This window comes from Corapipo altera, unplaced genomic scaffold (genome assembly GCF_003945725.1).
Source record: "Corapipo altera isolate COAL_440 unplaced genomic scaffold, ASM394572v1 106, whole genome shotgun sequence".
NCBI lineage: Eukaryota > Metazoa > Chordata > Aves > Passeriformes > Pipridae > Corapipo > Corapipo altera.
Window position 1 is genome coordinate 392,435 of NW_020885019.1, and position 13,941 is coordinate 406,375.

Sequence of the window (13,941 nt, forward strand, 5' to 3'; positions counted from 1 at the left end):
GCAGCAGCAAACTGAGCAGAAGAAGGGATGTTCCCAGGAACATTATTACGATGAAAATAAAGTCTCCTGTAACTGAAGGGATTTAAAAAAAAATCACCCTCATGTTTTTTTTTGTGTGATTTTTTTTTTTTTTTGCTCTTAGAACTGTCTCTGCCAAGTTGTGAAACTTGTTGGTTCAGTTCTAAATCAGGGTCCAGGATCTGTGAGCAGAAGTCGAGGGGTAGGAAATGGGGAAGCAGTGGTGGTGGGAGAAAAATTATATATATATGGGTTTATATACACATATATATATATATAGGTGCTTGATTAGTTAAGTGCCTATATATATATATACACATATATTTATAGCTGGGTGTACTGGTACTCGATAGGTCAATCCAACACATCTTTTACCATTACAGCATTTTGGCATCCACAGACTGGCTGAACAAACCTGACGGAGTGAAGGTGCTGGCCTACACCTTGTGTGCGTTGGCACAGGAGTCAGATCTGAAGCCCATCCTCTCCCACTTCCCAATGGTTTAAAGTATCTCATTTAACAAAATCAGGAGTCTTGAAATGATTAAAGGATGTTCAACAAGGCAATTTTTTTTCTGTTTTGTTTCGTTCTGAAAAAAATATAATATATAAAAGTGGCCAACCTCAGGAAGATCCAGGAAAAGGATAGCTGAAGAGGTTTTGGTCCATAAAGAAATACTTTTTCTTCTTTTTTTTGTTTTTTTTTCCCCCCCCCACTTGGTTTTGGGTAACAAAAGTTTTGGTCCAGTTTAAAAACAACAACAACAAAATTATCTATATAAACTCGGGGTTTTTTGCTCTCTGTTGGGATGCATGTTGGTTTCATATGGGCTCATTGCCTGTATTGCATGATCGTCTCTCTTAGGTTTTGGTGCAATAGGTATATTTTTTAAGAAAAGAAAAGCACAATGTGGTGTGTGTGTGTGTGTGCATGGTGCGTGTAGCTGCAGCTGGCATCACTTGGAGAAAAGGATGAAGTCGATGCACTCCCCCCATGGCTGGGAACTCGGGACTGCTTTGGAAATACCCTGTTAGTGACTCCTGATTCGGCTGATGAACAAATCCCTGCTCGGATAAGGAAAAAAGAACAAAGTTCCAGACTCCACGGTGGCTCAGAATAACAAAATAAATGCTCGTCGCCTGGTGTGATCCCAATAGGTTCTTCCAAACCTTCTTCAGTTTCACCGGCGTCGTTTTTATTTCTTCACCTTCTTTTTTTGATTTTCTTTTTTTTGTGGTTTTTTGTTTGTTTTTTTTTTTTAGAAAAAAAGGAAAACAATAAAAGTTCTTTAGCTGTTGATTTTTTTTTTGTTTAAATCCTTGAGGTAATACAGTTGTGCCCTCATTCTAACAGGTTCCCAGAGGTTGATGGTTTCTTTCTTGTTCTTCTAACTCCCCGTCATCCATTTTCCTTTCTTTCTGTTTGTTTCTTTCCGAGTTCCCAGTTGGGCTGACATCCCTGGGGGGGAGGAGAGTGGGGGCTTCAGGCCAAGACAAAGGTTGAACGTGGCTGGAGAAAGGCTGGCAGGGCCCTCCCCGTGTCCCTGCTCCCTTCCCGGCCGATCCAGGTGGCCTGGCTTGGTCATTGCTGAGAAGTCCCAGTCTCACCACCAAAAAAAACTGAACTAAACCGCTTTGCTTGCAAGATCCGAGTGTGCGTTCAGAGTACTTGGTTTACAAAAGACATTGCAGGCTGGAGCATTGTTCGCCCTTCAAAATTTCTGGCTTTGCTATTCATTTTAATTTTATTATTCACTTATTCTTTTTTAAAAAATAACATACATTGCTTGTAAAATAATTTCTTTCTTTTTCTTCTTCTTCTTCTTTAAATTAATTTATTCTTTCATTCGTTTGTTCTTCAGATGTCATTATTATTATTATTATCATTATTATTATTATTATTATTATCATCAGCATTTTTCTTTCATGGACCCCCCCACACTCCCTTCCTACCCCCCACCCCCCAGTGCCCTGCTCTGTCTCTTTAGGAAAATATTCTAATGGCCTGAGTGGCTGCTGCGTGGCAAACCGGGCACTCCGGATCAGTCCTCTCGCAGATCCTCACGGCACACTCCATACAGAAGAGGTTGTGGCCGCACGGCACCAGCGCAGCCGTGACCTCGCTTTCGAAGCACACCATGCACTCACGGCTGCTGGCAACGGATGTCCGGGCAGCGGCCGGCGTTCCCAGCTTGGAAAACCCCTGGAGTGGCTCCCCCTGCGACCTCCTGGGCAGCCCAGAGAGGCTGGGCTCCGGGATGGAGGAGGACGGGGAGCGGTGGGAGTTGGGGTGGATGGTGCCAGTGCTGCTGGAGCGCTGCTGCTTTGAGAAGAGCACTGAGACAGGGTTGGTGTTCTCCTGGCCAGCCCACATCGGGGCCCCTGACTCCGGCACCCCGTAGTACAGATCCTGCTTGTTCACGCCGTAGTTGGGGAAGAGGTAACCGTAATTGAAGTCGTTTTGGTCGTTCAGCCGGGGGGTCTCATAGACAGGGTCAACGGAGCAGTCGCCGATGCAGCCCAGGCTGTTCTGCCGGAAGGTGGAGAGGGGCTTGCAGCCCGGCGCCGGCGTGTGGACCCGCCAGGCCTCTGAGTAGCGGTTCTCCATGCCAGAGTCAGGGCTGCTAGAGAGGAAGTCGTTCTCATTGTTGTACTCCAGGATCTTGCCCGTCCTCACTGCAATGTGGGTCTCGATCTCCTCCCGGGCGCGCTCCACGTTGCCTGGCGCGCCGGTGATCTCAAAAACGGGATCCCGGTCCCGGCTGGGTGTGATGATGTAGGTGTTGGTCTGCTGCTGGATCCGCTTGATGGTGGCTCCCTTGGGGCCCACCACCAGCCCCACCACACGGTAGGGCACACGCACCCGGATGGTGACCTGCCCCGGCAGGGTGGGCGCGCTGCCGAAGGTGGTGCCTGCCTTGTTGCGGGAGGCCCTGATCATGGAGAAGTGCTCGGCTGCAGAGATGATCTCCCGCCGGGCCATGGCCACGTCCTCCCGCCGCCCCGTCACCATGAAGACCGGCTCCTCGCCCCGCACCGGGGTCTTGATGTAGGTGTTGGTCTTCGCCCGCAGGGCTTTGATCTTGCAGCCTTGAGAAGAGAGAGAAGAAGGCACGGCAGTTAGCAAGGCCAGCCCACCGCCTTCCCTGCTCTGCGGGACACTGGGCTGAGCAGCCACGATCTCCTGTGCCACATAGCAGCTGTTGCCCAGGACCTGGAACGAGGGAAAGACTCTTTCCCCTTAACCCTGATAGGGATATGCCAGAGGGAGGTCCACCCTCACCATGCCCAGAGAGTCCCTCCCTCAGGAGCGCCACATTCCCTCATCCCCCAAAATGGGAGTCACCATTTTGTGTGCTGCCCTGCATTACACGATCCCACCCCAACTGCCTCCCCTCAGAGATCATCCCCTGAGATCTCCCTTCCACACACCCCAACACCAATGAGTCACAGGGGGATCCAAGCCACCCGCAGGGGCCAACAGTCTCCATGAAGAGGCCTGTCCCCAGAGCCCTCGGATGGCCCCTCAGAGAAGATGGTCACCTGGGGCTCTGGGGACAGGGCTGAAGTGTAGGGCAGCCAGAGGTGACAGGAGAGAGCAGGGAGACACCAATCCCACAGCCTGGGCAGTAGATGTGGTGCCCCTGGGCCACCCTGTGCCAGCTCATGAGGGGAGTCACCAGCCATGACTCCAGAGAGCAGAACCCTCCATGGGGACATCTGTACTACTGAGGAGGTTTTGAGGTGAATCCGGTGAATTTCAGGGGGCCAAGTTTGGAGGGGAGTTGCAAGAGATGCAGCAATTTGGCCACCCCACCCCAAATATGGCGGGACCCCAAACACTGGCACTACTAGATGGTTGGGGGTAGCAGGACACCAGGATTTGCTTTGAGGGCAAAACAGCAAGAAATGGGGCAGGGTTGCCCTCCTATGAGTCCTACAGCAGGCTGTGCACAGATCCCTGTTCTAGGCACTCAGGCCCTCTTCTGAGATCACTGGCCAAGCCTGTGCTTTCGTGTACCAGTATCCACCTCCTGGACACCAGCAAGCCCATTCCCCATCTCCCAGAGCCCACCAAGTCCATTCTCTTGCTGCTAGGGCCCACTGAGCCCCTTCTTCCAGCTCCAAGAGCTCACCAAGCCCATTCCCCAGCTCCTCACAGTTCAGAAAACAGTCTTCTGCCTTCCCAGAAAGGACAAAAGACTTTCCAGTGTGTTTTGGCTTCCAAATGGTATTTTGGAGTGTCTCAAGCCAGTTGTGTGACTCCAGGTTCCGAGACAACACCAGGATGCTATCAAGCAACGAAATATTTTTACAGATGTGGTACAGTTCTCTAAACTACTCTTGGATGTTTCCTTGCTGCTGTCCTGCCCCTCAAACCCCTCTCTCCAAAACCTCACTCAGTGCCCAAGGCATTTCCAAAGCCTGACTCCAAATTCCTGTGCAAACTAGGGGCTCCTCTGCAGGAGGATTTGGGTGTCTGACTCAGGCTCATGGAACTGGAGGATGAGGATGCAGCATTGGGAGCACCGTGAGATGCCCCAGCTACTCCCACCCCTGAAGAGCCCATTTCTTGTCCTCTCTGACCATCTGACACCAGCAGGTTTTCCCCAACTGCGCTCCACTGACATCACACTTTAACACATAACGACCTGCAAACAATGCCTCTGCAACCACGAGATGCAGATTTCTCAGCTTGCGGGCTGGAACATCATTATTTATACAGATCCTAGTAAATAACAGCACCTCCCCAGCTGGGAGTTCAGGGCTGCCATTCAGTGCTGCCACTTATCCACAGCTCGCCTGGTGAGACACAGGTTGGTGACACCGGGGTGTTCACCAGAACGCAGCTATCCCACCACTCCGTGTGGTTGGCAAGGATCGAACTCGGGCACCTGTGGCGATGGAAACAGCCTCGTGCCACTACAGCTGACAGGAACTCCCCGTGCTCGCAGGCGCTGCAGACGCTGCAACCAGCGGTGCCCCGGCAAGGAGCACGCTCAGCCCGGCTGGCTGTGCCCACACCAGCACCACGTGGGCACCAGGCACAGCCCCGGTGATCCGCAGACATCGGCATGCACAGAGCCCTCCCGGTGCAGCTGTGAACCCCATCGCCCATCCGAGGGTCTTGGCAGCGCCGCGGGACACGTGCCGGTAAATCCGGACTCCGCTATCGACTCACAGCACGACTTTTAACTCCTCAGAGCTACTTCAGCTCCCAGAGCCTCACTCCCCCATTTGTGGAGTGGGGAGAATAGCTGCCTCCTGCCTTGGGATCCCACAAAACTTCCTCTAACACTCCACATCGCAGTGCTGCTGCACTAAACCCATCTCTGAGCCATGAATTCCATGTTCCTGGGGAATGGAAATGCCAGATCTGACACAGAGAAGGAGCTGGGCAAACCCCCAAATCCAAACCAAATCCATCCCTTGCCAAATCAAGCGTAGCTCACAGGTTACTCCCCAGAGTTTGCACCCTGAGGTAGGTTTGTGATGCTTTGTTGCGTAAAGTTTCCAAACAGCCCATGTGGACTGATGGTCACCCTATGGTGTGTTATTAGTACCCAGGAAACCCAAAGGACAGGACCTCATGGAGTCAGGCACGACTCGACTGTAGGATAAACCCACACAGGCAAAATCCAGAACAAAGATTCATCCCAAGGAGGGTAGGATAAAACTCTGAGGGGTCACCTATGTCCTCTAGCAGGCCCTGGGCAGGGTGGGCTCCTCCTGACCCACCCCTGGTAGACATTTCCCTGCCCTGCTACTGTGCTGCTGGCTCCAAAGATGGAGATTCCATCTTAGGAAGATTAACCGAGATGCCACCATTTCCCCAGGGATATCACCGAAGCGTCACATGGAAAGACAGGGGGGTGTTCACGGCAAGTATCGAGCTGCAAACGCCTCCCATGCATCACCCCAGGGTGAAGCAGCTCTGCCGAATTCTGCGGTGACCCGCGTCCTGCCTCTGGAGCACAAGGCTCACTCTCCTGAGTAGAAGGACCTCAGGCAGGCATGTGGCAGGGTTGGGCTTGGGCTCCGCGTTTTTTTGAGCTGGCGTGGGGGAGAGGGATCTGAGGATCTGAGCCCGGCACGACAGGAAACAATCACAGAGGCGACACGGAGGGTCAGGCAGGCCGAGCGGTGACAAAGGACAGGGGCTCCATGCTGGGGACAGATGGAAGGGAACAGTGGCAAGGAATACACATGAATAAGGGCAAATGTAAGTGTGGTACATGAGCTGGAGGGGTGGGAGGGAATTAGGGATGGAGGAAAGGTGACAAAAATTGAGCGAGAGGCACACCCTGATCCCTCCAAGGGAGGAGGAGAATAAGAGGTGTGGAAGCAAAGCAGAGACACCCCAAAACAGCAGAAGGAAGATGGGCAAGGAGAGAGCACGGCAAGAGGGAGGAGAGGGAGGATCTGGAACGGACAAAAGGACGCATGGTGCAGTCGGTTGTGTGAGAAGGGGGGGAGGAGGGAGGGTCTCCATGCAGGCCTGCAGACAGGAAAGCCAGCTTTGTAGAGACAGACAGATGGGGATCCTGTGCTTAAAAATGGGAGAAAATTACCCCGCAGGAAATTAGACCAACTCTGGCAAGCCCAGTAGCCCAGTGGGTTCAGCAGCCCTGATCTCCAGCAGCTCCAAACTGGTGCAGACAATGGCCAAGCCATCAGCAGCCCAAATCCAAAGAACTCCACAACTTCCAGGAGTGCTGTGCTGGTTTACATCAGCTAAAACCAGGCTGTGCTTAAATCTGATTTAACCCCTTTGTGCCAAGGCTCCTGGCTCACCTCAGCCCCAACCCTCTGACCCTGCTTTGCACACTAAACAGGGGCTGAGGCTCCTTTGAGATCGCCCTGTTTCTGAGGGAGCCAGATCAGGATGTGGCCCGTGACACCCCAACCGGATGAGCAGCACAGCCCAATGTGCTCATTCCAAATGAAATTTGTTCTGTATGGGGGTGGTTTTTTTAACACTTTCTTTGTGTGTAACTGAAATTTGAAAACACCATGCAACAAAGCACTTTACTTGGTGGGTAATTCAAAGGAGAGGGAGGTTGAGGGAGGGAATTGTTTAGCAGGTGATGTCAAAATGTGAAACTAAGGGGAGTAAAGGACCCGTCGAAGCTGTACTAATACGTAACTTTGTGTATGCTCTCCTCATTACAGCAGTGCGCACTGGTCGATCCCTGGCACACTCCTGCCACTTAGATTTTTATATTAAATAGGGAATTAAGCCCTTTCTCACTGAGTTTCCACAACCTACCTTCTATTATCCTGGTTTTTGCCAATAATGCGGATTCCAAAGCATTTTACAAAGGAGGTTGTAAGCTCAGTTCCTCTCCACACCCCTTTTTCTCTTTAATTTCACTGATTGCCAATTGACTCAAAGCAAATGTTTTTGCAAATTACCTGAGCACACCACAAACATTCCCACACAGGACCAAACCCTGGAGGACTGGCGAGCCTCTGTGCCCAGACCAGTCAGCTAACTGGAATTAATCCGCAGAACAGCCAGCTCTGGCTGAAAACATACAAATAAATTGAGTCTAGACATTGCCAAGATGGGGGGTGGGGATCAGGGGGAGATTTGGATGCACAGCCACCTCCTCCTCTCTGCTTAGCCCTGCATCAGGGCAACAAATCCATCAAAACTACTGGAGAAGGCTCCAGGAGCTTGCTGCACCTCTCCAGCTAAGGCAGTTGCTCTCGAGGGCAGTGAGGGTGCCGGACGCACCAGATCTGTTTCCTTGGCATGAGTTCATCCCAAATGTTCTCACTCTGAGCAGCCCCAAACCAACGTGTTTCCATGGGACCTCACTGGGGTTCACACCAACGCTCCCAGTAGCAGGAAAACACCGGAGCAGTGCACGGGATGGATGTGCCCACCACACCACACGTGGTGACAACGCCAGCAGGACAGTGCAATGGCATGTGCAGCCGTGCCCATGGTATAGATCCATTGGATATTTCACTTTGGTGTAAATTCAGAGTTAAACCTGCTGACAACCTTCTCCTCAGTGCTGCCAGAAGGCCAGATTCTGAACAAGTACATCCTGCTACTGATGCAGTCTAGAGGCTCTCACCTGGCACCAACTGGTGCCTCCAGCACAGGCCAGTTGACTCTCAGGAGCATGAGCTCCACCTGAAAGCATCAGAGGCGCTGTACCAGCTACAGCAAACAGCTCCGGAGCCAGCCTCGAGGTGAGTCTTTCTGTTTCATTGATTTTTTTGTGGTTTTATTTTGAAAGCCCCCCCCAATCACTCCAGGCCCTGTTATTTCTTGTTTTCATCAGATAGAAAATAATCCCTACAGACAAAAGGTTGTTAGCCCTCTTCTCATTTATCCTAAGGCACTGTTACACTGCATGGGTACAAATTACACCTGTAAATACCCCACTCAGGTTATTCTGACAGCGCAAGTGGGGTGTAAGAGAGTCTAAGGGCAAATTAGAACTTGGGTCTTTTTTTCTGTTGTAGTCAGAAAATTAAAGAGGACCATAAAATAAACAACCTTCAGCTACCTCAGGTAAGGTGGGGCGTTCTTTTCCCCGTTAAGATGAAAGCCATGTTAAAAGACAAGCACACAAAGAACCTCACAAATAAACCCTCCTGATGGCCTGTGGGGCAAGGTTTTGCTGCATTGAAAACCTGATGAAAGTGGTGTCAAAAAACACAAACACACACAAAAGGACCACAACTAACCAACTAAATCCCTTCCCATTGAGGGTTTATTGTCCTGATGATGCAAGTTGTGTTTACAAGAAGGGAAAAAAAACCCACCCAATACACTATGCCAGGAAAACCAGCGACCGCCTCGTTCCAGTGTGGAGATTTTACGCTTTTTCATGTCGCGATGAAAGTTGTTTATGGAAAAAAAAAAAAAAGGAAAAACATCTCCCCCCCCAAAACAACCCAAAGCAACAGCCCTGATGCCACAGACAATCACCGCCTTGTTGTGCGGCAGTGGAAAGTTGGGAACTGAAAGCCCTCGGCCCCAACAGCGATGCGATGCATCGCACGGAGTGGGTGTGCCCGTGGCCCCCCGCAATCCTGCCACGGCCCCGTGGCACACGCTCGGGGTCGGAGCCGGAGCCGGAGCCGGCCGGAGCGCGGGGGAAGCAGGGCAAGGCGAGCGACGGGGGGGGGGATGCGGGGAGGGGGCTGCCAGACAAAGGCGGGGGCCCCCACCCAACACCAGCACGCTTTTCCCACTGCCCTAGATTCCGGGCGGCTGCGCTGCAGCGCGGTTCACTCGGTCAGCGCGGCATCCAGCCGCCCGATCCGATGCGCGGAGGACCGTGTGTGTGTGTCTCCCTAGAAAATTCCCTTTGTCTCTCTCCCAGACCCATTTTCTCCTCCCACCTCCAGTTCAAACCGCACAAAGTCGATCCCGTTCTGCACTTTTCCCTGGTGTAAATTCAGACCGATTCTCATTAACACTTTATAACAACCCAGCACTGACTGCAATTTCTCTCTCCCTTTAAGGCTCATCCCGAGCTGCCAGAGCAGCGTATGGAGGTTGGCTTCAGGCCCCACCAGACCAGGTGGTTTTAGCTCCAAGATTTCTGTGAAGCAAGGAGACAAGAGGATCTGCCCCACTCGCTGCTCCTCGGATGCTGTACATCCATCCACCTCCACAGGGTGGGTGGGGGAGCTGCAATCATCAGACTTCCTCAATGGAAAAGGCTTCCTTGGACTATTTTTAAATGCTGAAAGCATTGAAGCATGTTTGGAGCTACACAAAGAGCCCAATCACCTAGGGTTAGTGAGGCCTCTTGTTATTTGACTTCACCTTGCCAAAAAAGAGCAATTTATGTTAGGCTCCTCTCTCACATAATCTCATTCCTGGTGACAACAAGCTGGTTGAAGTAGGCTGGGAGATGCTGCATCTCCAAGGGTGTCTCTGGGTACAGGTGACAATGGATGCTACCACTGAGATGAGACCAAAAACCCTTAGAGGGACCAAAAATCCTTAGAGGGAAGGTCCTTGCTGGGAGCAGGCGCAGCAGGAAGTCAAACCTACACCACAACGTTCTCCCAATACCTGCACACACCAGACACACAAAGAACCAGCACCATGTCTCCCTAACCACAACAACTGGCCTTAAATGTGCCCTGCAGCCTCTTCCCTGACTCCACCACCAGCAGCCCAGTTTGTCCATGGGAGTGGGCAGAAAAGTTGAATATCAAGCTTGATTTGGCTGATTTACACCCATCTCAGGTGACTTCTAGGGAAGAACCCAGATCATTGCAGTGGCTGAGGATTTCCGTCCCTTTCTAAGTTCACAGCACACATGACCAAGACACGATGCCCTTAAGACACTGTCTGCTCCCTTAGCGTCTCTCCTATCTAAACCCACACCCTTGGGTTGCAAGAAACTTCTCCTCCACAACTCCCTTAGTATCCCATCATCTTCTCAAAAACCACCTGTAAACCCTTCCAGTGCTTTGTCTTTACACCCTGGCAAATTCATCCACACAGATGTGAGAACCCATGCAGTCCTGGACAGGCTGTTGCAGGCAAGACCTCCACAACAAGAGTTGGCAGGAGAAATGCAAGAGCCATCAAGCACCCCAACGTGCCACACAGGCCCCGAGTGGCTCTAGAACCAGGGAGCACTGTCCCTGCCATGGCACGTGCTGGGAGGTTCAGTCACCCAACTCAGCACAGCTGGAGTTCTAACCCACCAAGGGAAGGAGGGATGACCTGCAAGAGCCATGACCCAGGCGGAGACGGAGACGGCCCTGCCCCTCACCCTTGCAGCAACAGGAGGGCAGGCAATGGAGGTTATGGCTCCACCTCCAGCCAGAGAAAGGGGTGTCACTGGCAACCCTGGCCAGGGGCAGAGTGTTCATAGGCACCAGTCAAAAGGATTCTTATGACTTCATCCCCTTATCCTTCCTTTCTCAGTTTCCTCTCCTTCAGTTTGCCAAGCAGCCCTCGGCACATACCACCAGCTGCCCAGCTCTCTGCCACGAACCGTGGGGCATCAGGTGAAGGAGCAGCTCTTGGTGCCTGTCTGTCCAGTTCCCACCAAGACCCCCTTTCCAGGGCCCACCATCTCATGCCAGTCAGCCCTTCATGCCAGCCGGCTCGCAGCCGCGCTGCTGGAGATGTGCTGCTCAAATTCAGCGCACAAACCAGCCCCAGCACAAACCCAAGCAAGGTTTCCAGCAGGCGATTGGCTCCGCAAGGGGCACGTTCACAGTTCCCGGGGAAAGCAGGAGCTGCCAAGCTCAGGTTGAGCTCCTGCAGCATCTCTCACTCCAGGTGGAGCCACCCCCTCTGCCACAGTTAAACCTGTTCACAAAACACCCTTACAGACAGTCCAATAAAAATATATGGGGCTTGAGTCTTATTTATGTTCAAGTGCCTTTACACTCATTCAGCAAAATGAGGGGTGGCCTGATGGCAGGTGGAATTCCCATGGTCAGGTGTGGGCACCTGGGCCCCCATGGCCAGATTCAGGCCTCTCATATCCATACCTGCCCATGAGAAACATCTTCATATATGGTAAATAATATTTTAAAATAATCAAAAGGAACAGTGTGTTTCTTCAGATCAGAAAATAGTAAGTTAGAGAAAACCCTGTCACCAAGTAAAGCCCTGAAATAATTTTTATTTCATTATTACTTTTTGCAAGATGTTCATCACCCCATTTACATGTACCCATAAACCACGTATTTTCCTAGAAAACCATCCACCACATGAGCAGTACTACCAAAGGGTGACAATCTGCAGTTTCTGGGATTCCTGGTCAGGCATTCATGAGATTGCACAATTCAGTCCCCTGGGAGCCCCACATCCAACTCCAGACCCTCGTAATCTGGCCTTCCACTCAAAAACAAGGTGCAGGAAACATTGGAGACATTCCTACAGGCCTTTAGAAACAAGTGTGGGCCACAATCTCTGCTGGAGTAAAGAGCCATGGCTGTGGGGTCTGTGCTGAAGGAATCCTGGCTTCTCCCAGCACAGGATCCATCCCACCTGCTTCCATGATGGGGCACAGCCTGCACCGTCTGCCCCACCGGCGGATGGAGCTCAGCCGCGGCCACATCCCCAGGGCTCCAGCATACTGACATTTCACAGTTTCCCAGATGTGGGAAAAACCTCACACATGCTAAAAATGGTGGAAAAAATCCAGGTCTGCACGTTCCTCTCCATCACTCTGGCCACAGCAGGCACATGCTGCGTTCTGAACACATCACACATCGGAACACACCCCCTTCTCGGGAGTCTGGGGCAGTAGTGAGATCCTGGAAGAAAACAGCCCCCGCACGTTTCCCCTCAGTTCCGCCTGCTGAATCCTCTCTCTTTCCCAACTTTATTAAACAAAGGGGGCCTGATTCTCCACAGCCTCACACCCGCCAGTGTGGAGTCGGTGCTGAGCCCGCTGTGTCGGCCCGTGCTCCACTCCTGACGGTGTAAAGGCATCAGGGGGAGGATCAGGATCAGGGCCAGCGGGATCTCCTTGGTCAGACCTTCACCCTGCTCCAGTCAACTCCCCAGCTCCCTGGCGAGGGGCCCCCATCCCAGCGTAGTGGACATCAGAGCAAGAGCTGTTCCCTCGGCTGCAGACGCCCCAAGTTTTGGGGAGGTCGGCACCCCACAGACTCCTGCCCACTCTCCATCCCGGCATGGGGACCGGACCCTTGCTCTGCGGGTCAGAGCGAGTGTGGCCTCCGCAGGGCCCATTGTTCCCACCACACACCCCAGCATCATGATGCCCAGCCCGGAGCCATTTATGTCCCTCTCCCTGTGGCTTCCCCTCGCCCACCTCAGCCCTTCTGAGAGCACGGGGGGAGGTCATCACACGCCGGGTCCCACCATGAACCCCTGCTCGGATGTCTGCAATCCCAAACCACGAGGGAGCATCTGACTGTGGAGCCGCAGGTTCTGCCCGTCGCACTTCCAGAGCGACAAGTTACTTGTGCAGAGAAAGAAAGAAAAAAACCCCAACACTGAGCCGCACTATTATTATTTTTTTTCCTCTGTAGCGACACAAAACTTCTCTCAGCAGCACCGTGCCCCGGCTCCCGCAGTGCCCACGGGCAGAGCGGGGCCCCGCACCGCACACTCGGGAGCGGTGGGGGTGGGCGAGGGGTGACTTAAGAGTGGGTGTGGTATGGAGATAGATATATATATTTTTTTTTTTTTTTTTTTTTTTGTAAAGCCCTCCTCCATTCCACCTCGCTCCGAACGGAGCCGTGAGGAGAACAAAAGCATCACTGTGGCGGCGCGCGGGCAGCGGCTGCGGGGGGCCCATGCGGGACGGCGGGTCCCGCTCCAGGGTCCCCCCGCTCCCACGAGCGGCGGGAGGAGCTCGGCTCCCACCCGCTTTACCGGCCGCTCGGACCGAGCCCGGCACCACCACACCCCCTCCGCCCAGCCAACAAAGGGGGACTCCGGGGCGCGGGGCCGGGCTCAGCCCGCTCCCCCCGCCTTATTCCCAGGTTTTTTCTTTTTTTAAGGAGAGCGCGGCCGGGATCGGCTCTTTGGCAGAACCGGGAGCGGCGCGCGGGGCTCCGGTGCCGGCAACCGGACAAGCCCCCGCAGCATTCCCACAGACTTCCCGTCCCACCCTTCCCAAAAACCCCCGTGCCGGGAGCGCAGCCACCCGCCCGCAGCTGGGGAGCTCCAGGGCTTTGTCCCCGGCGGGGCCGAGCGGCCCCGACCACGAACAATGGGCGGGAGGGAGCGGCGGGGGCGGCGGTGGGGCCCCCCGGCCGCGGGGGGAGTGTCCCGGGACCGGCGACCGGGAGGACCGTGGTGGGGATCGGGGGTACCGGCGTCCCGGCGCTCACCTTGCCGTCCCACGATCTCGGCCACGTGCTCGGAGCTGGGCACCGGGACGCACTCGGTGGTGTTGGAGCTGCTCTTGAGCCGCAGCTCGGCCTCCTTGTACAGCGCGCACA

At 53.4% G+C, this 13,941-nt stretch overlaps 1 protein-coding gene across 2 annotated transcripts; it reads right to left on the reverse strand.

Annotated features, from left to right (window-relative positions):
* Positions 1–1,895: 1,895 nt before the first annotated feature.
* Positions 1,896–13,933, reverse strand: MEX3A (mex-3 RNA binding family member A). Of its 2 annotated transcripts, none has more exons than XM_027667759.1 (2): positions 13,831–13,933; positions 1,896–3,108 (listed from the first exon to the last, which is right to left on the reverse strand). In XM_027667759.1, exon 2 carries the CDS (start codon positions 3,029–3,031, stop codon positions 2,003–2,005), a length of 1,029 nt encoding a protein of 342 aa, XP_027523560.1. In that variant the 5' UTR covers positions 3,032–3,108; positions 13,831–13,933; the 3' UTR covers positions 1,896–2,002. The 2 variants fall into 2 exon arrangements, with proteins under 2 accessions (XP_027523560.1, XP_027523559.1); XM_027667758.1 differs by lacking the exon at positions 13,831–13,933 and adding an exon at positions 10,782–10,822.
* Between the last annotated feature and the right edge of the window lie 8 nt (positions 13,934–13,941).